Genomic DNA, 21312 nt, shown 5'->3' with positions numbered 1-21312 from the left:
TGGCTAATTTTTTGTATTTTTAGTAGAGATGGGGTTTCACTGTGTTAGACAGGACAGTCTCGATCTCCTGAACTCGTGATCCGCCTGCCTCGGCCTCCCAAAGTGCTGGGATTACAGGCGTGAGCTACCGCGCCCGGCTGTGTCCGCGCTTCTTTTCCAGAGCTCTGCCTCCGAGTTTTCAGGGGCACAGCTGTTTCTCCGTCTCTGCCTCCGGGGTGCTAATTACACCCTGTCCTAACCGGCCTCCCGCCTGACCGCCCACCCCCTAGGAAGCCCCCGCAACTCCATCACCGTCTTCGGGGCGACGGCCTTCCCCTCCCAGGCACGTCCCCCTCCTAGGAAAAGGCTGAGGCCCAGTTTATTCCAAATTTTCACGTCGTTTTTTAATTTAAATTCTCTGAATAATTCTCTGTCTCACGCGGAGTTGGGGAGGTCTGCCCGGCAATCAGGTGGGCAGCTCCTCCGCGGGGCCGGGGCGGAGACGGGGTCTATATAGTCCCCCACCCGAGGCGGGGGGCACCCTCCTGCCTGGTTGATTTCCAGGAGGAAGGGGTCCGGCGAGGACAGCGCTGGCCAGCCCAAGCGGAAGGGGATGCCGGCGTTCGGGAAGGGGCTGCGGCGGGCTCTGGACCGTCGCGCTTGGGGGCCCGGCTAAGGGAGCCCCCAACCCAGGGAGCGAGGAGGAGGGGCAGGGGCGCGGCAGGGCGAGGCGCAGGTCATGCACCGGGGGCCTGGGGAGGGCCGGGGTCCGCGGGGGAGGAAGGCCCGGGCGGAGGCGCGGAGGCGGGGCGCGATCACCGCTTGAAGCGGTAGGTGATGGGCAGCAGCAGCTTGCTCTTCTTGAGCGCCTGCACCTTCTTGAGCGTCTCGTCGTCCAGGGCCAGAAAGCAGCGGCGGGAGTACTCAAGCAGGCGCTCCTTGGAGGGGTCGAACTCGCCCACCTCGGCCAGCTTCTCGGGGGCCACAATGAGCAGCTCGGCGATGGGCGTGGTCAGCGCCACGGTGTTCCTGTCCACGCGGTGGTGCTCGAAGGCCCGCGACATGCTCTTGAGCTTCTGGAAGGTGCCCAGGATCTTCTTGTACCGGCAGAGGACCCCGTCGGCGTCCTTCACTGCGGGGCGGAGACGGGGACACGGAAGTGAGGAGCAGGGGACAAGACCGAGGGGGCGGACACGGGAAGGGAAATGGCCATGGGAAGGAAGGATCCCAGCGAGCCGAGGCACGGGCAGAGGCACGGGCGGTGCAGGAGGAGACAGAGAACAACAGGGAAGGAAGGGGGAGAGGCGGGAAGAAGCGCACCCAGTACTTGGACCAGTGGGAAATGGGAAGAGGCAGGCCCAGGAAGGAGGGTGAGGAGAGAAAATGAGCCGAGAGGCCGGGTTCAACGCAGTCCCAGCACCCCCCCACCCCTGCCTCTCCACCACGCCCAACCATCACCCTCGCCTCCCTGCCTCGGGTGAATTCACTTATTCAAGCCTCACCCTCCCCGAGGTAGGTCCTACTGCGCACCTCCTTCTTACCGATGAAGGTGAAGGAGGTGCCCAAAGTGGCCCTGCCCTCGAGGGTTGACCAAAACTTAAAGTAAACCCAGGCCAGGCTCACGCCTGGTAATCCCAGGATGACAAGGGAGGAGGAGGAGACAGAACCCGGTGGGTCTTTCTCCAGCAAGGCTGGAGGGGCTTGGAGAGAAAGGGGGGCCTCTGGGAAGGACACACAGCAATTCAGCAGCCCAGGCCCCTCAGCGCCCGCGCCATGCACCTCACCCACCTCGCTGCCTCTCCCTGGCCTTGGGCTTCCCAAAGCGCCTCCGACTAGCACCTCCCTTCTGCTTCTGCCGCCTCCTCTCGCTGGCGCTGCCTTCTTCGGAGGCTCCGCTGAGGGAGGAGGCTGCTGACTCAGGGTCCGAGGCCTCACCCCCAGCCCCACCTCGGCTGTCCCCCTCCATCCGCCTGGGCGCAGGCTTCATCCGGCAGTGGTCCTCTGGGGAGAGAGAGACACACACGTGAACTATGGGACCAGACATCCCATCACAGGTGCTGGGACTGAGAGAGGCTGCAGTCCCCAGAACCGCATCCCCCAACCTGGGCTGGTCCCCTAAAGAAACAGACAAGGAGTACAGTAAAGACGCTGGTGGCCGAGTAGAGCCTGCTGGGGTCTGTGGGAGGTAGTAATGGGCCGAGCATTTTCTCAGAAGCTTCGGTTGGCAAGAGGTCTTGGGGAGGCAGCCGACCAGGGACCTCAGGACCCCTGTGACTATGTGCAGTTCCCATAGGGGAGGGAGAGATTTCTGGGGACTGGGTGGGAACTCCGGAGAGTGGCCTCTGTAAACCCAGCAGGCAGGCAAGGCCTTGGCTGGAGTCGGGGGTTCAGACCCTGAGAGAAATCAGGGGTCCTGGGTCCAGCAGGATGGGTCCCACCTCCATCTAGACAGAGGGAGCTGGCCCGCGGAGGCCCAGACATAGGGTCCTCTAGAAGGCGGGTTAGGAGAGGGGTCTGGTGCCAGGGTCCCCACTGGGAAAGTGCCGAGGCCGCAGGGCCAAACTGTGCAAAGGAGTCAGTCACCCAGGATGGAACCATCAGTGGGAGGAGACAGTGGCAGGCAAGGGCAGTCAGAGGCGGTTTGTTCCAGAGCAGAGGGAAGGCCAGATCCCCAGATGCTGGGCTCCCAGTAACAGAGACACCACGAGACCATAGGCCCCTTGCCCAGGTTTTTGGGGGAAAGGGTTGAATTCACAAAGAGAGATGTGGGAGTTTTTGAGGGGGTCTTCCCAGCCAAGGAGCTAGCAAAGCCGAGCTGAGGGTAGGTGGGGTAAAGTGTGGGTTCTCCAGGACATGGGCTGTCTGGCAAAGGGCCTGACCATATGGGGAAGAGGATGCGGCTGGGGTCCAAAATGTATTAAGCAGGGCACAGGGTCCCACCAGTCAAGAGAAGATGCTAGCTGTGAACTGGCTGGGGCCAGGGGCTGCCATGGGAGCTCTCCCGGCTGCTTCTGGCCATGAATTATAGCAAAGCAAGGTATGTGGGCGGGGACTGCCTGGGAACGTGGGGCAGGGTTTGAGGGACAGCACCTGCTGGTGTCCCCACCCAAAAAGGCCCACAAAGGAAGAGCCTTAATGTCTTTGATGAGGAAGAAGAGCTCATTAACCAAGGATGGGACAGGGTGGGTGGGAAGATGGCCCCTGGTGTCACGGGTGGGGGGGGGCACAGGAGGAGGATCAGGGGCCCCCTGAGGAAACCCGAAGGACTAGGGTGGGCCTCTCGGCCAAAGAGATGAAGGAAGGTCCCCCTAGTAGTCAGAAGACAGGGACTCTCAGGTTCCAGGGTCCTGAAGTCACCATGGGCCGAGGAAGCAGATGCCAGGGCACTGGAGGCTGATGGGATTTGGGGAGCTGAAGGAGAAAGCAGGACAGGCCCCAGTAGACAGTTCATGGGGATGAGGCCCTGGACATCAAGTGAGGAGGAAGCTGGGCCTGGGGGCCCAAAACAGGCAGGGGACTAGCAGAGAGGGCCAACATGGCAGGTCCCACCCAGCCAGGCAAACAGTGGAGCCTTGAGTCTGGGTGAGCGGGTACCCAGTAGCAGGACAGGGAGGCAGGTGGATCAGAGCACCCCACACATACCTGCCTCCATCCGAGCAGAAGAGATGAATTTGTCCAGCTGGCACCGCAGGAAGTCCCTCTCTTCCTCCAGGTCCTCGATGCGCTTCTGCAGCCAGGAGTTCCTCTCCAGAGCCATGTGCAGCTGGGCCTTGACGCTGTTCATCAAAGCCAGGGCGGGGGATGCAGCCTCCGGAGGCTCTAGGGACACAGCGAGGGTGGGGGACCAGGTCACACCCTGGGACTCAGGGCCTGGCTAGCCAGCTGACTCCAGTCCCTCCCCCGCCCCCGGCTCACCCTGGAAGTTTCCCCGAGAAGGGCTCAGACTGTAAAAGATCTGTGAGTCTAGGTGGGGCGCCTCGTCGAAAGGGATGGAGATCTCGAAGGCCTCATCGTCCTTCACTGGAGAGGAGAGGCCCCGGGTCACCCCAGAGAAGTCCCGGGCCCCTCAGACCACCCCCCAACCACGGCAGCCTGGATCCGAGCGCCCTGGGACCCAGGGTAGGGAAGGGGACCCAGCTTCCTCACTTGTCCGCCTCCGGCTGCTCCGGTCATTCATGGCGTGGCTTCCTGCGGACCCCAGCAGCCGAGGGCCTCAGGGGCACTGGACAGAAACAGCAGCCACAAATGGAGGGACGCGGATGGACTCGAGGGTCCATCCTGGGGGAGGTGAAGTGAGACAGGAAGGACCTTCTGGCCTGGATCCCTGGTCTGAGGGAGGAGGGAGCCCGGACCCCAGGACTGAGGCAAAACACGCCTGGGCTTCAAACTCCTGGGTTCCCAGAGTCAGGGGCAGGGGGCCCAGCCACCGAGGTCCTGGGGGAGACGTAAGCTGGGGACGTGGGCTCCCGGGTATCGAAGGAAAAGGAAGCTGAAGCCCTAAATTGCTGGGTGCCCCAAGGGGTCGCCTGACAGGGACACCTGGCCTGAAGGGGAAGGACCCTCTCTCATCGCGGGCCACCGCCAGGCCTAAGGAAGAGGCAGGTGCCGAGGGAAACTGCCCCAACTTCCCCAGGGTAGGAGGAGGTCCAGCCCGTGCGCGGTGCCCCCCCACCTCCGGGGCCCCACACCCCTCCCCCGCACTCGCGTGGGCGTGCGGACCCTCCCCCGGTGGTGGGGGCTGGGCGCGTGCGCAGTACGGGGAAAGGTCACGCGTGGGGATGCACCGCCCCCGCCCTTTGTCCCGGGGTGGGAGGGGGAGTAGTCATGGAAAGATCCCGGGGGGAATGCACCAGGGCGGGGGTGCAAATGCGGCCACCATCCCCCGCCCGCGGGTGCCCCGGGTCCGAGGGGCCGAGGCCCCCCGCGCTCACCCACCCGCGCGCGGAATCCGGCTCGGGGACCGACGGCGGCGGCGCCCATGCCCGGCGCCAGGGAGCGTCTGCAAAGTGTCACGGGGGAGCCGAGAGAAGCGCCCACCCACCCCCGAACAGGCGGGGCGGCAGGGGAGCGAGTCGTGGAACTGAGCGACGGAACGGGTACGGACGCGGGGATTCGCCCAGTCGGGCCAGGCTAGCGCCCCTCGTTGGAGAGTCCCCGGGTCCAGGTGAGGGCCGCCGTTTGCGGCAGCAGCAGAGGGTCTGCAATTGCGTGATAGCCCCTTACAGCACTCCCCCGCCCTTCCCGAAGCTCAGGCAGGGAACGTCACGAAATTCCCATCCTGGAGAGCTGGCGGGCCTAGAGAAATTCCCATCCTGGAGAGCTGGCGGGCCGAATTGGGTGGCGGTGGGCCCAGTGGGCCCAGGAGAAGGCAGGAGAGTGTGTGAGACACCGGGAAAGTTGGAGCGAAACGAAAATCTACTTTTAACGATCTCAGGAACTAGCCAACGCAGACCCCCCCCCCCCCCCGAGCTCCCCCACCTCCTACAGCCAGACCCCAAGGTTCTCAGGGATGTGGGGGCCAAAATGGGGGGAGTTACCCCTCTCCCGAAAAATGAGAGCCAGGAACACACCACCCCCACCCCCATGTTGGTAATTACGAGCTGGCTTTGGAACAGAGCTAGATTCCAGTCCTGACTGTTCCTGCTCCTCCCCAGCCTGTTAACTCCCCTGTAAAATGGGGAACTTACAAGCCCCTCTACATTTCTTGTGAGGATGCAGTGATGTGACACACAGCTCAGCCCAGCAGCACCTGGCCATAGTCAGGGCTTGGAGACGCGCGCTGCTGGTATTATTTGAGGTCAGATGGTGGGGTATGATCGCAGCCTCCGCGAGGCTCTTTCCCACTCTGGGGAGTACGAACGGAAGATTTGTTCTTCCTCCCAAAAAAAAGAGGTCGGAAGAGCAAATGAGACCTAGCACAGTGCCTGGCACAAACTAGACAGGCAAGAAAAATGAATTAATAAGCAGATGTTTATTTAGCTTCAGGCTCAGCTCCACCTGCGTCTCCTGTTCACCAGAAGTATCCATGCTCTGGACTGTGGCCAGCCCTTGGGAGAGCAAGGTCTTAACCCGATGGAGGGAGAATCTAAACGTGTGCACGGCCTGCAAAGCTGTACCCATGATCCTCCCCTCCCCACTTCACTTTACAGATAAACTGCAGCCTGGTCCAAAAATTCCAGGGGGAGCCACCTGCCCTGGATTAGTCTTTTCCAAACTATACGTTCATGGGTGAAGAATTCAATAGAATAGGATGAAATCAGCATTTTAAAAAAATATTTAGCCGGGCATGGTGGTGCACGCCTGTAATCCCAGCTACTCAGGAGGCTGAGGCAGGAGAATCGCTTGAACCAGGGAGGTGGAGGTTGCAGTGAGCCGAGATTGCACCATTGCTCCAGCCTGGGCGACACAGCGAGACTCCGTCTCAAGTAATAATAGCTAATGAAAAAAAATCTGCACATACTAAAGGTAACTATGGTAAAGAAACTTTTGTTTCAAGGCCCAGGGTCCTGAGGGAGGCTGAGATGTGTGGATCACCTGAGGTCAGGAGTTCGAGACCAGCCTGGCCAACATGGAGAAACCCATCTCTACTAAAGGTACAAAATTAGCTGGGCATGGTGGCACACGCTTGTAACCCTAATTACTTGGGAGGCTGAAGCAGGAGAATCGCTTGAACCCAGGAGGTGAAGGCTGCAGTGAGCCGAGATCATACCATTACACTGCAGCCTGGGTGACGAGCGAAACTCCATCTAAAAAAAATTAAAAAAAATAAAAAAAAGGAAGGAAACTTGGTTCACATATATTTTACGTATGTGTACTCTATTGCCATATAAAATGTGTTTGTGATAGGAGGTTGTGGTTTTAAAATTGTTTCAGTTTAAAAACATTCTTCCCAGATGACCCAGGTCTTCAGGAGCTGAGGAGGGGATAAACCCAAGGCGGGCCAACCTTCCCATTCCCCAGCCAGGCAAGCTGAGGTCTCCCTGCTGGGCAGCCACCAAAGAGGGTCTGAGATGCTGTCTCTAAAAACAAACCTCGAGTGTTCAGGGTGGGAAACGCGTTTATTGTTTGATCGGTCTCAGGCCTGGCTGGGGGGTGGAAGGCAGGACTGGGGTCCCTTCCCCAACAACTGCACAGAAGCCTCAGGAAGATGGCACAGATTCCTGATGACCCACAGCCATCTTTTATGAGGCCAGAGACTTTACACACGACACTCCCCACCCCCATCCAGTCGAGGCTCTGCCATGGAACAGCTGGTATCTTTAGGCTAGAGGACTCCATTTTGTGTAGGGGCTCATTCCCATCTCAGCTCCAAAACACGGAGGACCTGAAGATTACTCACGGATTCCTCCTTCAGGCAGGGCTCTGCCTTGGAGATGCGGCTGCTCTGTGTCTGTGTCCAGGGCCCTGCACACCAGCCTCGGGCTCTCACCAGGTGTCTGGACAGGAGTCCAGGCTCCCTGCAAAGTCCTGTGGTACCTGGGGCACCCGGCAGCCCGGCTCATGGATGCTTCCACCGCGTGTGTTTCTGCAGTGTGTTCTGCTCCATAAAGCGGCGAGGGCAGTGTGGACACTGAAACGGGCGTTCCCCAGAGTGCACCCGGCTGTGCTGGGCCAGCTCACCCGCATCCCGGAAGCGGCGAGGGCAGAGCGGGCAGCCGTGGGGCCGCCCACCACCCGCCAGGTGAATGGAATGGTGCCGTGCCAAGTGGCTGGCGCGCTTGAATGCCTTCCCACAGATGTCGCACTCGAAGGGCTTTACCTCCGAGTGGGTGATGCTGTGTCGCTGAAGGTAGGACATGTATTCGAAGACCCTTGAGCACACGGGGCAGCTGTAGCACTTTTTCTGGCCTGAAGCCCCATTGGCCCCTGGCTCCCTCTGTGACTCCTCATCCACCAGCACTGTGTAGGGGACACCCTGAGTGTCAATGAGCAGGTAGTGGTTGGGCCTTGGAGGAGATGAAGCCTGGGGAGATCCGATGGAGGAGGAAGGTCCAGGTTCTGGGGAGCGGCATGTCCGACGGGGAGGGCCCTCCATGGTCTCAACGGAGGAAAATGCCAGAGGCTGAGGGCAGGGGGATGGCAGCACCAGCATCCGGAGGGCTGGCTGAGGCCTGGTGGATGGGAGATGGGGTAAGACGGTTATATAGAGGAGGGCAGCTCAGCACTGCAGGCTCCATCCTTTTCCCTCCCTATAAACGGCCCAGGACCTCTGCATCCTGCTGCCCTCAGTCCCTCTTCTCCAGTCCCACTCACAGCTGGACTCTGTGACCCCCTAAAAGGTCCCCAGGGTTTCCCTCCTTGGAAAAGCTCTCCTAGCCTCGGTGCTCCACCACACACTGTCCTCACAGGATCTCTTGACCTGCTCTGCACAACCTGGACCTCGCTCTAACTTTCCCCTTTGTGGCCTCCCAGGTCAGTGGGTGCCCCACCCCGCAGGCCTCCAGGCCTCTCCCTCCCCTCCTTCTAGCCCTTTCCAGGGTCTGCGTGTTGGCTCATCCTACATACTCAAGCCTTTCCTGACCCCCTCCACACAAGCCAAACCTATTAACAGGGGCTCCGACGTTAGGACCCCCAGGTCCTGGCCCTCTCTCCAGCGACATGTCTGAACGACTCCGTGCTCCCACCCGTCCACCCACCTCAGGTTCTCTCTAGTGCTCGCCCGGCCACCACCAGGCTCGTTCTAGGTCCCAGCGCTCTCGGGGGTTCCACCCCCAGGGCCACAGCCCTCGCTTTCTGGGCCTTTCTGTGTACGTTCTCGCCCCCTGCAAGCTCCAGAAGAGCCTCCTCCGGCGCCTGCCCCACTGCCGCCCCGGCCCAGGTACCCTCCACGCGGTCCGGCCCCTCCTGCCGCCCGCTCCCAGCCCCCTCCCTCCTCCCGGCCCCCGTACCCAGTGCAGCAGCCTCTCAGGTCCGGGCGACTCCAAGCGGCCCCGGGCTACCCTCGCAGTTGCAGGCGGCGGCGGGAAGGGGACCTCTGGGTGTGCCCCAGGAGCTGGCGGCGCCGGCCGAAAGAGAGAAGCCGAAGGGAGAGGAAAGGGTCTAGGGAAGGAAGGTGGGGGCGGGGCGCCCGGGCCGTCGCGAAACGGCTCCGGCCAGAAACACACACCGAGAGAAAAGTACCCAAGCGAGGAAGATCCGGTCTCCACCCCCGAGCCCCCAACGCGCACGCACACGCAAGGAAGAGCTTGAAAATGAAGTGCGGAATGTTTATTGAGCAAAGGGTAGGGGGCATGGGCGGAAGGGGGGTAGATACAGAAATGAACCAGACGGTGCCCGTGCTCTTTATCATCTCTTCCCCACAGACAACCACCGGTTCACCGCTCCAGAGAGCAGAAAACCAAGGTTTAGAGAGGTCATGTCACTTGCAAAGGCTCACATAGCACAACTGGACCGGAACCCAGTTCCGACTGGTTCCCAGGCCCAGGGAGGGGCAACGACTTTGGTCTACATCACACAGCTAGAAAGGGGGTAAGGAAGGAATGATGCTCCTCCTTTTGGAAGGTGGGGAAACTGAGGCCCAGGGTAAGGCAGTAACCTCAGCGGAGCCAGGGAGTGTGTGTGGGAGTGAGTGACGCTGTGTGGGTCAGACTTCGTGGCCCTGAGAGGGGCAGGGCAGCTCAAGCCAGGTCTCGAGCTTAGTGGAGGCGCACGTGCTGCGCCAGCTCCGCTGGGTCTTGGAAGCGGCGTGGGCAGAGCGGGCAGGTGTGCGGCGGCCCGGCGCGGGCGCGGTGCGTGGCGCGATGCCGCGACAGGTGGCTGGAGCGCTTGAAGGCCTTGCCGCAGGCGCCGCACGTGAAGGGCTTGAGGTCCGAGTGCGACACGCGGTGGCTCTGCAGCCGCAGAGGGCTGGCAAAGACACGGGCGCACTCCGGGCAGCTGTAGCCCTTGCGAGGGCCGGGCTCTCCTGGGGGCGCCTCGCGCTGGGGCGGGCCCCGGGGCTCCTCCTCCAGCTGCACCGTGTATGTGTAGGGGACCCCATTGGCGTCGATGAGGAGGTGGCGGCCCAGCCGCGGGGGTCTGGGCCCCGCCGCCGAGGAAGGAGAGGAGGAAGGGCCTTCCGCCTTGGGGAAAGGGGGAGCCTTGGGGGGCGGTGGGTCCATGGCCTCCGGAGAGGAGGACCGAGGGTGGGGTGGCCGCGGCGGCAGCAGCAGCATCTGGAGCGGCAGCTGGGAGCGGCGGAGGGGAGATTAGTTAAAATTGCCACTTCCTTTTAGGAAAAGCTTCCTAAAATGGAAAGCGTCCCCACTATCGCTGCTTGTTACCCTTTGTGCGCCACTGACCACCTCCCCAGCAAAAGAACAACTCACTCCAGCCCAGCTCTCCCACGTTCCATCAAGCTGCCTCGGAGAGGACATCCAATTGAGCTCTGCAAAACCCCGCCACCACTTGCCACTCCTGGATCCACCTCTCAGCACCCAGGTCAGGTCTGGGGGCGTAGTCCCCCGACTTTTCTTCCCTTTTCTTCTCTCAACCTACCCCTGCAATCAATCCCTAAATCTGTTTACCTCTTTACATCTCACACCCCGGCCCTGCTGATCGCCGAGATTTCTCTAATCTGTGGTTTCTTCTTTCCCTGTTGCCCAGCCCCAGTTCAGGTTGCTTCCCCTCCCTCTGCCGCACCCCCCCCCCCACCAGCCCCCGCATCGGCCTCCAGGCCCTGCTGGGGCTCCATCCCCACTACATGCCGCAGGGCCGCCCCATCTTCATATTCCGTGGCCTCCCTCACTTCCTCTCTAGGTACCTCCCCAGAGCCCCACTAACCCAATTCCCCACATTTCACTAGGGCCTTTCCATCCTGTTCCTACACTTAGCACCTCGAAGTCTAGCCACCGCAAGTCACAACGGAACCCATCATCTCACTACATCTATACACCCCAAGATGACTCAAATGCCTTCCTTCTGTATACCCCGCCCTCCCAACCTGGCTACCTGCTACATTCTCCCCAAGGGCCCCCTTTTCTCCCCCGCCCCTATATATGGCGGTGATATCGTTACTTCTTTCTGTACCCACCAGGGGCCTTCTCCCAAACCCCGTTATGCACACCAGGCCCCGGGACTCCGCTTCCCACGGCACCGCTCCCAAGCCCACTTCCCCTCCTTTCTGTGTACATCTGGCATCTCTCCTCCTCTTCTTCACCTCTTCCAGGAGCCCCATCCCTCTGCCTGTTACACACAGCATGGCCCCCGCCCGTTCTTTTGCTCTACTCCCCTTGTTTCTGGAAACCCCAGCGTTTTCGCCCCCATCCCGCTACACACCGACCCGCGCCTCCCGGCCCCGGGGCCCCTCCTATTCCCCTCACTTCCCCAAGGAGCCTTGGCGCCTCGACTGCCCCTCCCGTCCCTCCGCCCGACCCTGCCGCTCCCCACCCCCATCCCCATCCCGGGTGGCTCCAGTGCACTCCCCCAGCCTGCCCGGCCTCGGCGTCGTCCCGGGGCCAGGCTCCTCCCTCCATCCCGGCCCCCGTACCCCGTGCGGCGGCCTCTCGGGTCCGGAGGAGCGGGCCGAGGTCCCGGGCGGCCCCGGGCTTCCCCTGGCGAGCGCCGGCGGCGGAACCGAGACTTCCGGGCAGCTCCGGGCCGGCGGCGCCGGGGACGCGGGGACTGGGGGCGCGGGCGCGGGGGTGCGAGGGGTTGGCTGCGTCCCTGGGAAAAGGCGCCGGCCGGAAGCGCGCGAGCCCCGTGCGGAGGTTCCGCCGCCTGGAGCCGGCGCTCCCACCCCTCGGCTCTGCGGAGCGCCCTGCGGGGAGGGGACCGGAGGCGCGGGGCACGCTGAAGACACCCGCCCCCGTTGGCCCCGCTCCCCTCCCACCTCCGGACTGGAACAATTCCGCGACTTGACAAGAGATCGGCCAATAAACCGAGACTAAGCAAAGTTACGTCTTTGCCCGAAGGCCCACAAGGGTTTGTCCTCTTCCCACTGGGCCGTCGCTGTCTGCTCGGCCGTGGCCACCCACCGAGGTAGAGGGCGGGAGAAGGGATGTTCCTGCCGGCTGAGCAAATGTGGAGACCGAGGTCCAGAGGCCAGGCATTGGCTCCGATGTGGCCGGGCCGTGATTCTCCACCCAGCAAATGGGGAGACCGAGGCCCGGAGAAGGCCAGATGCCAGATAGTTGGGGAAGCTGCCAGATAGTTGGGGAAGGTGTGTTCTTCCCACAGGGCACATGCGGGAACCCAGGCCCACAGAGAGCCAGACGGCTACATGCGCAGGTGGGGAGGTGTGGTATTTCCAGAAGGCACATGGGGACACCGAGGCGCAGCGAAGGCCAGGCCTTGCCAGATGCGGAGGTGGGAAAGGCTGGCACTGCCCACGGGGCCCACTAGAAGCCTGAAATGGGCTCGCGGGCTGCGCCAGGTCCCGGGGCACTTGAGGCCCGGGCGCTGGCTGCGCATGCGAAGGACTCCGGCGTCGAAAGCAACGCGCAGTGGCGCTGCAGCTGCACTGGAGAGCTGCACACGCGGCAGCTGCAGCTCCTCCTCCAGCCATGTGGCGCCACGGCCTCGCAGGAGGGCGGCAGCAGCAGCATCTGCAGGTGCAGCTGGGAGTGGGGGACAGAAGAGGAGTAACAGTTGCAGCGAGCCCCAGGACCCTGGGGGTGCCACAGCTACGTCCTAGAGCACTGTCCCTCAGAACTTTCTGCAATGGTACAAAGTTCTATGACGGTTACTAGCCACGTGGGACTCTTACACTCTTGAAATGTGGCTGGTGTATCAGAGGACCTGAATTTTAAATTGTATTAAATGTCCAATAATCAGCACGGTGGCTCACGCCTGTAACCCCAGCACTTTCAGAGGCCATGGCGGGTGGATCACCTGACGTCAGGAGTTCGAGACCAGCCTGGCCAACATGGTGAAACTCCGTCTCTACTAAAAATACAAAAATTAGCCGGGCGTAGTGGTCCCCCCCTTCAGTCCCAGCTACTTGGGAGGCTGAGGCAGGAGAATCGCTTGAACCTAGGAGGTGGAGGTTGCAGTGTGCCAAGATCATGCCACTACACTGCAGCCTGGGCAACAGAGGGAGACTCTCAAAAAAATAATTTCCCCCCATAATCAAAATTTAAGCCACATGTGGCTCCTGCCTTATGAACAACTCCAGAGACCACCGTCAACCAGTTGTAAACTGGAGGCCCCAGGGCCCAAAAGGCCTCACAGTTATATTTGGTTTGGAACACAGGGTACTTTTTAAACATTTTACTGGGGGGTATGTATATTTTTTGAGACAGAGTCTCACTCTGTCACCCACGCTGGAGTGCAGTGGCATGCTTCTGGCTCACTGCACCCTCAACCTCCCAGGTGCAAGTGATCCTTTTCCACTTCAGTCTCCTAAGCAGCTGGGACTACAGGCATGAGCCACCACACATTTTGAGCCAGACCACTCTTTGTTGTGGGGGACCATCCTGTGCACCGTAGGGTGTTGAGCAGCATCATTGGCCTCCACCCACCAGATGCCAGTAGCACCCTTCCCCAACCCCCAGTCGTGACAACCCAAAATGTCTCTAGACATTGCCCGTGTCCCCTGGAGGCAACAGTGCTCCTGGATGAGAACCCCTGGTTTACCCGGACAATTACCCAACCTGAGTCTCTTGCCCAGATCCCTGATACGGTTACAACGTTTGTCCCCTCCAAAAAAATTTTTTTTTTTCTTTTTGGAGATGGGAGTCTTGCTCTGTCGCCCAGGCTAAAGTGCAGTGGCGCAATTCTAGGCTCAATGCAACCTCCAACTCCCGGGCTCAGTCGATTCTTCTGCCTCAGTCTCCCAAATAGCTGAGATTACAGGCATACACTACCACTCCCCGCTAATTTTGTATTTTTGGTAGAGACGAGGTTTCACCATATTGGCCACCTGGTCTCCAACTCCTGACCTCAGGTGATCCACCCGCCTCGGCCTCCCAAAGTGCTGGGACAACAGGGTTGAGCCACCGCGCCTGGCCTCCTCCAAATCTCATGTTGAAATGTAATCCCCACTGTTGGAGATAAGGCTTGGTGGGAGGCATTTCGATCATGGGGGTGGATCCTTCATGAATGGCTTGGTGCCATCCTTGAGGTAATGACTGAGATCTCGCTGAGTTCACAAGATCTAGTTGTTTAAAAGAGCATGTCAGGCCGGATGCAGTGGCTCACACCTGTAATCCCAACACTTTGGGAGGGTGAGGCAGGCGGATCATGAGGTCAAGAATTCGAGACCATCCTGGCCAACACGGTGTAACCCCATCTCTACTAAAAATACAAAAACTAGCTGGGTGTGGTGGCGAGCGCCTGTAGTCCCTGCTACTCAGGAGGCTGAGGCAGGAGAATCGCTTGAACCTGGGATGCAGAAGTTGCAGTGAAGCAAGATTGTACCACTGCACACCACCCTGGCAACAAAGCAAGACTCCATCTTAAAAAAAAAAAAAAAAGTGGCCGGGCGCGGTGGCTCAAGCCTGTAATCCCAGCACTTTGGGAGGCCGAGACGGGCGGATCACGAGGTCAGGAGATCGAGACCATCCTGGCTAACATGGTGAAACCCCATCTCTACTAAAAAATACAAAAAACTAGCCGGGCGAGGTGGCGGGCACCTGTAGTCCCAGCTACTTGGGAGGCTGAGGCAGGAGAATGGCATAAACCTGGGAGGTGGAGCTTGCAGTGAGCTGAGATCCGGCCACTGCACTCCAGCCTGGGCAACACAGCGAGACTCCGTCTCAAAAAAAAAAAAACCTTTCACCTCTCACCAGTCTTCTCCCCCTACCATGTAATATGCCAACCACCCCTTTACCTTCCACCATGATTGTAAGCTTCCTGAAGCCCTCGCCAGAAACAGCTGCCAGGACCACACATCCTGTACAGCCTGCAGAACCATGAGCCAATTAAACCTCTTTTCTTTATGAATTACCCAGCCTCAAGTATTCACTCATAGAGACGCAATGAAACTAACACAATCCCTCTCTTGAGTTTCAGACCATGTAACTATTGGCATTGTAGTGGCCACAACCCCCACCCCCACTGTTGTCCCCGGAAATAATGACAACAATAACCACCATTTATTGAGCCCTCACGCGGGAACAGCCATTGCTAAATGCACAGCATCCTCAGGGCAGAGTTACAAGGAAAGTACCATGAGGATCCCTGTTTTACAGATGAGGGAAGCAGAGCTCAAAGAGATGGTGTGATTGGCCTGAGGTCACATATCCGCAAGCGGGATGGCCAGGACAGCACCTGCCTCTGTCCGCACCAGGTCAGTGCACATGACCCGTCAGCAAGCCACACATTTCCCTGTAATCCCACCGTCGCTGCTGCCACCCCAGCGCCAACCACCACCAATAAGCCCCAGCCTATAGCAGCAGCAGCCCCCCCCCCATCACTCTCCCTCCCCTCTCGTTTTGTTGCTGTTTCTTTTTTCAGACAGAGTCTCGCTCTGTCACCCACGCTGGAGTGCAGCGGTGCAATCTCGGCTCACTGCAGCCTCCACCTCCCAGGTTCAAGCAATTCTCCCACCTCAGCCTCCTGAGTAGCTGGGATTACAGGCACGCACCACCACAGCCGGCTACTTTTTTGTAATTTTAGAAGAGACAGGGTTTCACCGTGTTGCCCAGACTGGTCTCGAACTCCTGGCCTCGAGCATCCACCTGCCTCAGTCTCCCAAAGTCCTGGGATTATAGGCGTAAGCCATCATGCCTGGCCTTCTCCCTCCCTTCCCTGTGGCAATTTCCAAGTGATTTTTTAAGCTCATAGAATCATTCCCTGACTTAAAACCTTCCCTTCTGAGACTGAGCAACATATTGAGACCCTATCTCTCCAAAAAAGTAATAATAATTAGGCAGAGGTGGTGGTGCCTGCCTACAGTCCCAACTACCCAGGAAGCTGAGACAGGAGGACTGCCTGAGTCCAGGAGTTACAGAATGCAGTGCATTATGATCTAAACCTTTCCTTCTGCCCTTAGAGTAAACCTAGACACTGCAAGGCCCCGCATAGACTGCCCCCGCGGCTGCCTTCCCTTCTGGGCATCATGGTGCTGCCTCTCCCTTGCCTGATGCACCAGCCTCTCCCATCTGGAGAGTCTTTGTGCTTGCTCTTCCTCTCTCTGTGATGTTCCTTTCAGCCTCTCACAAGAGTGGCTCCTTCCTGGCCTTCAAGTTTCAGCTCATAGGACACCTGGTCATAGCAGCCTTTAGTGACCGTGTTAGCTCGAGGTGCCCTGCTCGGTGTCCTCCGCCTGTTCATTTCCTTCACATCCCATGGCACGATCCATCATGGCCTCGTTGATCTACTGCCTGCTGTGTGACTGCCTGCCTTCCCCACTCTCCAAGGCCCAGCACCATCCTGGTCAAAATTCTACCCTCAGAATCTATCAAAGGTCTTAGGAAAGGGTAGGGAATCAATTCGATATTGGTTGAATAAATGAATGAATTTGATCGCCCCATCCAAAAGTCAAGCATTACCTCCCTACCCAGCTCCCTAACAAAGAGAACCCCTGCTCACCCCCAAGACATGATCATGGGGAAGCCACACCATCTAAACAAAATTCTTGTCACACCATCTAGAACTTTGAACGTCCCCATTTCCTCCCACTCCCTCACTCCCCAAAGTCAGACAAGCACCAAGTTCCATCACCTCCACCCCCTGAGGGCACTCCCCTCCGTTCTCCAAACCAAGTTCTGGCCCCTTCCTTCTCACCTGGACCACCATACCAGCCTTCTCCCTGGTACCCTGGCCTCCAGTTCCTCTCCCACACTGGCCTGACCTCGACAGGTTCTTCTCACAGCTGTGTTGAATGCAACTTCAGCACCGTGCGTAACATTCTCCTGGCCCCCTTTACCCTCAGGACCAAGTCCGAGTTTCTCAGCCTAGAATCTGAGACCCTTTGTGAGGTGGCCCAGCCACTTCCCCACCTCACTTCTCATTCCTGTGCTCCAGCCACACATGGCATCTCACAGGCCCCTGGCCAGACCGTGAATTTACACAGCTCCACACGCAACGGCTTATGTGTTTTCCTCGCCCTGAGAATTCTTCCCCTTTACTGGCAGCCTTCTCCTTAGCCTTCTGGAATCATGTATTCTGACCTCTCAAGTTGGCTAGGTGTCACCTATATGCCCTGCTCACCAGTCCACCAGCTCCTCTGCTTAAAATCCTCCCTACAGTATAAGCCCCTCAGCCTGGCATGAAAGGCCCAACCTGACCTCAGCCACCTTTCCCACCCTTGCCCTCACCCAACCTGTTCCAGACAGCTGCAGCGAATCATTGACTTCTCCATTTACACCTCAAATCTTGGGCCACTGTGACTGATTACCCATGTCCCCAAACTTCAGTTCACACTGCATATTCATATCCAGGGTCTCGATGAATCCTCTCAACGGTCCAGCGAGGCTGGCAAACAGATGCACTCCACAGCGCAGAGGGAGCAGAAGCCACTCAGATCTCCGGCCGGAGTGACCAAGTGACCCCCGCTCCAGCACCCTCACCTCCCTCTGGCTGCCCAAACCCTCCCCAGCCTGCAGTCTGGGTCCTGCCTCCTTCAGGAACCTTTTCTTGGCCACCCCCTCTTCTCAAGGTCCACTATTCATCCCACTTTGTCTTCCCATGGGAAATAGCCCCTTCATCCCTTGGGAAATACAGTGATTCCCAGGCCTGTGCCTCTAGGGCAACTGGATCCAAGCCCACTTACTCCCAAGGCTTTCTGCCCTCCTCTTCCTATAACTCGTCCCCTGGTCTCCGCAGCCCCTCCCCAAGCCTCCTTCGCAGGGCCTCTCAGTTTCCAATGCCCACTGCCCTGGGGACCACTCTGTCCCACACCCCAAATCCCTCACTTGGACAGGACTCTTAATGCCGTCACTGCTGAACCTGCTCACTCCCCGCAGTCCGGCCCGGTCTCCCTATCCCTACGCAGCAAACTTTCACGTCCGGAAGTACCCGCAGGGACGACTTCCGGGATACTCCGACTTCTCCGGCAGCTTCCGGATTCGGAGAGCAGCAGGAAAGCACTCCGTCCGGAAACGCACCCACAAGAGAAAGGTTCCTGCATCGCGCAGCTTGGTACTCCACACACACAACACAAAAGTTAAAATGAAATCACTATTTTTTGGCGCCGTGCCGGATGCTGAGGGAGGAAATACAACAGAGATGGCTTTTGTCAAAAAAAAAAAAAAGGACTTTTCTTTTTTTTTTTTTTTTTTTTTTGAGACAGAGTCACGCTCTGTTACCCAGGCTGGAGTACAGGAGTTCACCGGAGTGATCTCGCCTCGCTGCAACCCCCGCATCTCGAGGTTCAAGCTATTCTCCTGCCTCAGCCTCCCGACTAGCTGAGATTGCAGGAGTCCGCCACTATGCCCGGCTGATTTTTTTGTATTTTTAGTAGACACGGGGTTTCACCATGTTGGCCAGGCTGGTCTCGAACTCCTGACTTTGTGATTCGCCTGCCTCAGCCTCCCAAAGTGTTGGAATTACAGGCGTGAGCCACCGTGCCCAGCTAGAAAAGGACTTTCCTTAAAAAGTCACTTTATCCTTCTGGGCTCGAGAAGGAGCCAGTCTTTCTACAAAGGGAAAGACTGTACAACAGAAAAAACTTTCTTCCTCCTTTCCCTTGTCCCCCAGGGCTACTGAGCCAAGGAAAGACTTTCATTTATTCCTATTTATTTATTTATTTATTTTGAGACAGGGTCTCACTTTGTCGCCCAGGCTAGAGTGCAGTGGCGCGATCTTGGCTCACTGCAACCTCCACCTCCCGGGTTCAAGTGATTATCCTGCCTCAGCCTCCCGAGTAGCTGGGATTACAGGTGCCCGCCACCACGGGCGGCTAATTTTTGTACTTTTAGTAGAGATGGGGGTTTCACCATGTTGTCCAGGCTGGTCTTGAACTCCTGACCTCAAGTGATCCACCCACCTCAACAATGATTGAGCTCATCGTTTTTGTTCTGTACCTGGGAAGATAAGCATTATCAGTGTGAAATCAAACAGACTTTAGTTTTGGGAACTAGACTTAGATTGCAGACCTAAAGTTACAAGGGACGTGTTCTTTATTATTATTATTATTATTATTATTATTATTATTATTATTTGAGACAGAGTCACTCTGTCATCCACACTGGAGTGCAGTGGCGCCATTTTGGCTCACTGGAACCTCCAGCTCCCAGGTTCAAGCGATTCTCCTGCCTGGGCCTACCCAAGTAGCTGGGATTGCAGGTGTAGTCACCACGCCCGGCTAATTGTTTTTTTTGTTTGTTTGTTTTTGGTTTTTTTTATTTTTTTTTTTACTAGAGACGGGATTTCACCATGTTGGCCAGGCTGGTCTGGAACTTCTGACCTCAGGTGATCTGCCCGCCTCCACCTCCCAAATTGTTGGGATTACAGGCGTGAGCCACAGCACCCGGCCTATTTTCTTGTTTTATGGGAGGATGGAGGACAGCAAAGAACAATCTGTACTGGTGGTCCTGTGGAGATGCCTGAGGCCCTTTGTCTTTCTGTGAGGGTCTGGCTAATGTGTAATGCTTTGACACTGGGTTGTGAAGCAACGACAGCAGTTTGGGAAGCAGACAGCAGTGTTGCATGACTCAGTCTCCAGGCTTACCTTGGGCATAATGAATTTGGCAGCCCTGAGACTTTCATTTTCCTTTACATTCTACTAGCCAGCTTTGACTAGTAGTGTGATCCAGGGCCAGTGACTGCCCCTCTATGGCCTTGGCATTACCACCTAACCAATGGGGATATAGTACTCCATTTTCTTGCCATGGAGTATATCAAGAGTTAGGGCCTGTCTTCAACTGTCTCACGAGTTGAAGAATTTCCGCCCTCTGCCTTTGCTCTGTAGCAATAGACAAATCGCTAGACCTTTCTGATTTCAGGTCCGATTTCTAGAAATACTTTATGCTGTCTTTCCTACTCTAGAAAATCTTTCCTGGCCGGGCACAGTGGCACACATCTGTCATCCCAGCACTTTGGGAAGCTGAGGCGGGAGGATCACTTGAGGTCGGGAGTTCGAGACCAGCCTGACGAACATGGAGAAACCCCATCTCTACTAAAAACACAAAATTAGCGGGGCGAAGTGGCACATGCCTGTAATCCCAGCTACTCGGGAGGCTGAGGCAGGAGAATCGCTTGAACCCGAGAGGCGGAGGTTGCAGTGAGCCGAGATGGCGCCATTGCACTCCAGCCTGGGCAACAAGAGCGAAGCCCCTGGCCGGGCGCGGTGGCTCACGCCTGTAATCCCAGCACTTTGGGAGCCCGAAGCGGGCGGATCACGAGGTCAGGAGATTGAGACCATCCTGGCCAACACGGTGAAACCCCGTCTCTACTAAAAATACAAAAAAATTATCTGGGCATGGCAGCGGACGACTGTAGTCCCAGCTGCTGGGGAGGCTGAGGCAGGAGAATGGCGTGAACCCGGGAGGTGGAGCTTGCAGTGAGCTAAGATCACACCACTGCACTCCAGCCTGGGCGACAGAGCGAGACTCTGTCTCAAAAAAAAAAAAAAAAAAAAAAAAAAGCGAAACTCCATCTCAAAATAAATAAATAAATAAATAAAGTATGTGGCCTCAGCCTCCGCAGCCAGCCGGGATATGCTGGGCCACCTCCTGGAAATGTTGGGAACAATGGACAGAGAGTCAGTGATCATCCACCCAGGTGGTTATCCAGTGCTGGCAGAGGCGGCTGGAGTACTTAAAGACTTTTCCACAGGACCACACACATGTTCGTATCATAAGGCCAGGAGGATGCTGAGTGTGAGACATGATGCTGCGTGAAGTAGAGCAGGCCCTTGAAGGTTTGTAGGAACTCAGGGCAAGGCTGGGAACTGGGCACTGTTTCTCTGCCCTCTGCTGAGCCAGCTTCTTTAACCACAGTACTATGTGTGTAGGGCACCCCTGGTGGTCAATAAGGTAATGACAGTTTGCACTTAAGAATACAAGTGAGGACAAAATAGGTGAGCAACTCACCCTGGTTTGGGAGAAGTCTTGGGACTATCCAGTTTTAAAACTGAGAGGGAAAAAATAAAGAAGAACAAGGCAAGAAAATAGATGTCTTAGATTTGGCAAATCCCCACCATCTGGCTGTTGACAAGGAGGAGATAAGTTATTCCCTTTTATTGATGGGGCTACTGAGACCAGAGAGTAAACTCCCCATTCACAAAGTCCAGCAGGTGCAGAGTTAAAATAGATTACCCGCCTCCTGAGTTCCACTAATAGGGGAAAGAAGACCAGCAGTTACCCTAGGTGGCAAGTAAATCTTTCTCACTTCTTTTTTTTTTTTTTTTCTGGAGACGGAGTTTCGCTCTCGTTGCCCAAGCTGGAGTGCAATGGCATCATCTCAGCACACCTCACTGCAACCTCCGTCTCCCGGGTTCAAGCGATTCTCCTGCCTCAGCCTCCGGAG

The 21312-nt window shown here is 57.6% G+C and overlaps 3 protein-coding genes across 7 annotated transcripts; all 3 read right to left on the bottom strand.

Annotated features, from left to right (window-relative positions):
* Positions 1–357: 357 nt before the first annotated feature.
* Positions 358–5630, bottom strand: CCDC106 (coiled-coil domain containing 106). 3 transcript variants are annotated; one of them, XM_010379204.2, is made up of 6 exons: positions 4915–5630; positions 4126–4201; positions 3895–3999; positions 3622–3798; positions 1768–1980; positions 358–1111 (listed from the first exon to the last, which is right to left on the bottom strand). In XM_010379204.2, the coding sequence occupies exons 2-6, from the start codon at positions 4154–4156 to the stop codon at positions 795–797; spliced, it is 843 nt and encodes a 280-aa protein (XP_010377506.1). In that variant the 5' UTR covers positions 4157–4201; positions 4915–5630; the 3' UTR covers positions 358–794. The 3 variants fall into 3 exon arrangements, with proteins under 3 accessions (XP_010377506.1, XP_010377509.1, XP_030798582.1); XM_010379207.2 differs by lacking the exon at positions 3895–3999 and having other exon boundaries at positions 4915–5043; XM_030942722.1 differs by lacking the exon at positions 3895–3999 and having other exon boundaries at positions 4126–5630.
* Positions 5631–7018: 1388 nt separating this feature from the next.
* ZNF581 (zinc finger protein 581) lies at positions 7019–9090 on the bottom strand. Its single transcript, XM_010379208.2, has 2 exons — positions 8868–9090; positions 7019–8090 (listed from the first exon to the last, which is right to left on the bottom strand). The coding sequence occupies exon 2, from the start codon at positions 8069–8071 to the stop codon at positions 7478–7480; it is 594 nt and encodes a 197-aa protein (XP_010377510.1). The 5' UTR covers positions 8072–8090; positions 8868–9090; the 3' UTR covers positions 7019–7477.
* Positions 9091–9171: 81 nt separating this feature from the next.
* On the bottom strand, positions 9172–17869 carry ZNF580 (zinc finger protein 580). Of its 3 annotated transcripts, none has more exons than XM_030942723.1 (2): positions 17165–17869; positions 9172–10145 (listed from the first exon to the last, which is right to left on the bottom strand). In XM_030942723.1, the coding sequence occupies exons 1-2, from the start codon at positions 17201–17203 to the stop codon at positions 9615–9617; spliced, it is 570 nt and encodes a 189-aa protein (XP_030798583.1). In that variant the 5' UTR covers positions 17204–17869; the 3' UTR covers positions 9172–9614. The 3 variants fall into 3 exon arrangements, with proteins under 3 accessions (XP_030798583.1, XP_030798584.1, XP_030798585.1); XM_030942724.1 differs by lacking the exon at positions 17165–17869 and adding an exon at positions 11447–11734; XM_030942725.1 differs by lacking the exon at positions 17165–17869 and adding an exon at positions 10485–11267.
* Between the last annotated feature and the right edge of the window lie 3443 nt (positions 17870–21312).

Source organism: Rhinopithecus roxellana, chromosome 12, assembly GCF_007565055.1.
Source record: "Rhinopithecus roxellana isolate Shanxi Qingling chromosome 12, ASM756505v1, whole genome shotgun sequence".
NCBI classification, from domain to species: domain Eukaryota; kingdom Metazoa; phylum Chordata; class Mammalia; order Primates; family Cercopithecidae; genus Rhinopithecus; species Rhinopithecus roxellana.
The sequence above is the reverse complement of the archived record's forward strand: the minus strand, read 5'-3'. Positions and strand labels throughout refer to the sequence as shown.

Bases quoted from the DNA above. Each gene is read 5' to 3' on its own strand.
- CCDC106 (XM_010379204.2), bottom strand. From the start codon at position 4,156: ATGAATGACCGGAGCAGCCGGAGGCGGACAA. The intron at 4,000-4,125 runs GTGAGGAAGCTG...TCTCCTCTCCAG, and splicing joins GAGCAGCCGGAGGCGGACAA to TGAAGGACGATGAGGCCTTC. The intron at 3,799-3,894 runs GTGAGCCGGGGG...CTGTGTCCCTAG, and splicing joins TTCTCGGGGAAACTTCCAGG to AGCCTCCGGAGGCTGCATCC.
- ZNF581 (XM_010379208.2), bottom strand. From the start codon at position 8,071: ATGCTGGTGCTGCCATCCCCCTGCCCTCAGCCTCTGGCATTTTCCTCC.
- ZNF580 (XM_030942723.1), bottom strand. From the start codon at position 17,203: ATGGAGAAGTCAATGATTCGCTGCAGCTGTCTGGAACAG. The intron at 10,146-17,164 runs GTTGGGTGAGGG...CGCCGCTCCCAG, and splicing joins GCTGCAGCTGTCTGGAACAG to CTGCCGCTCCAGATGCTGCT.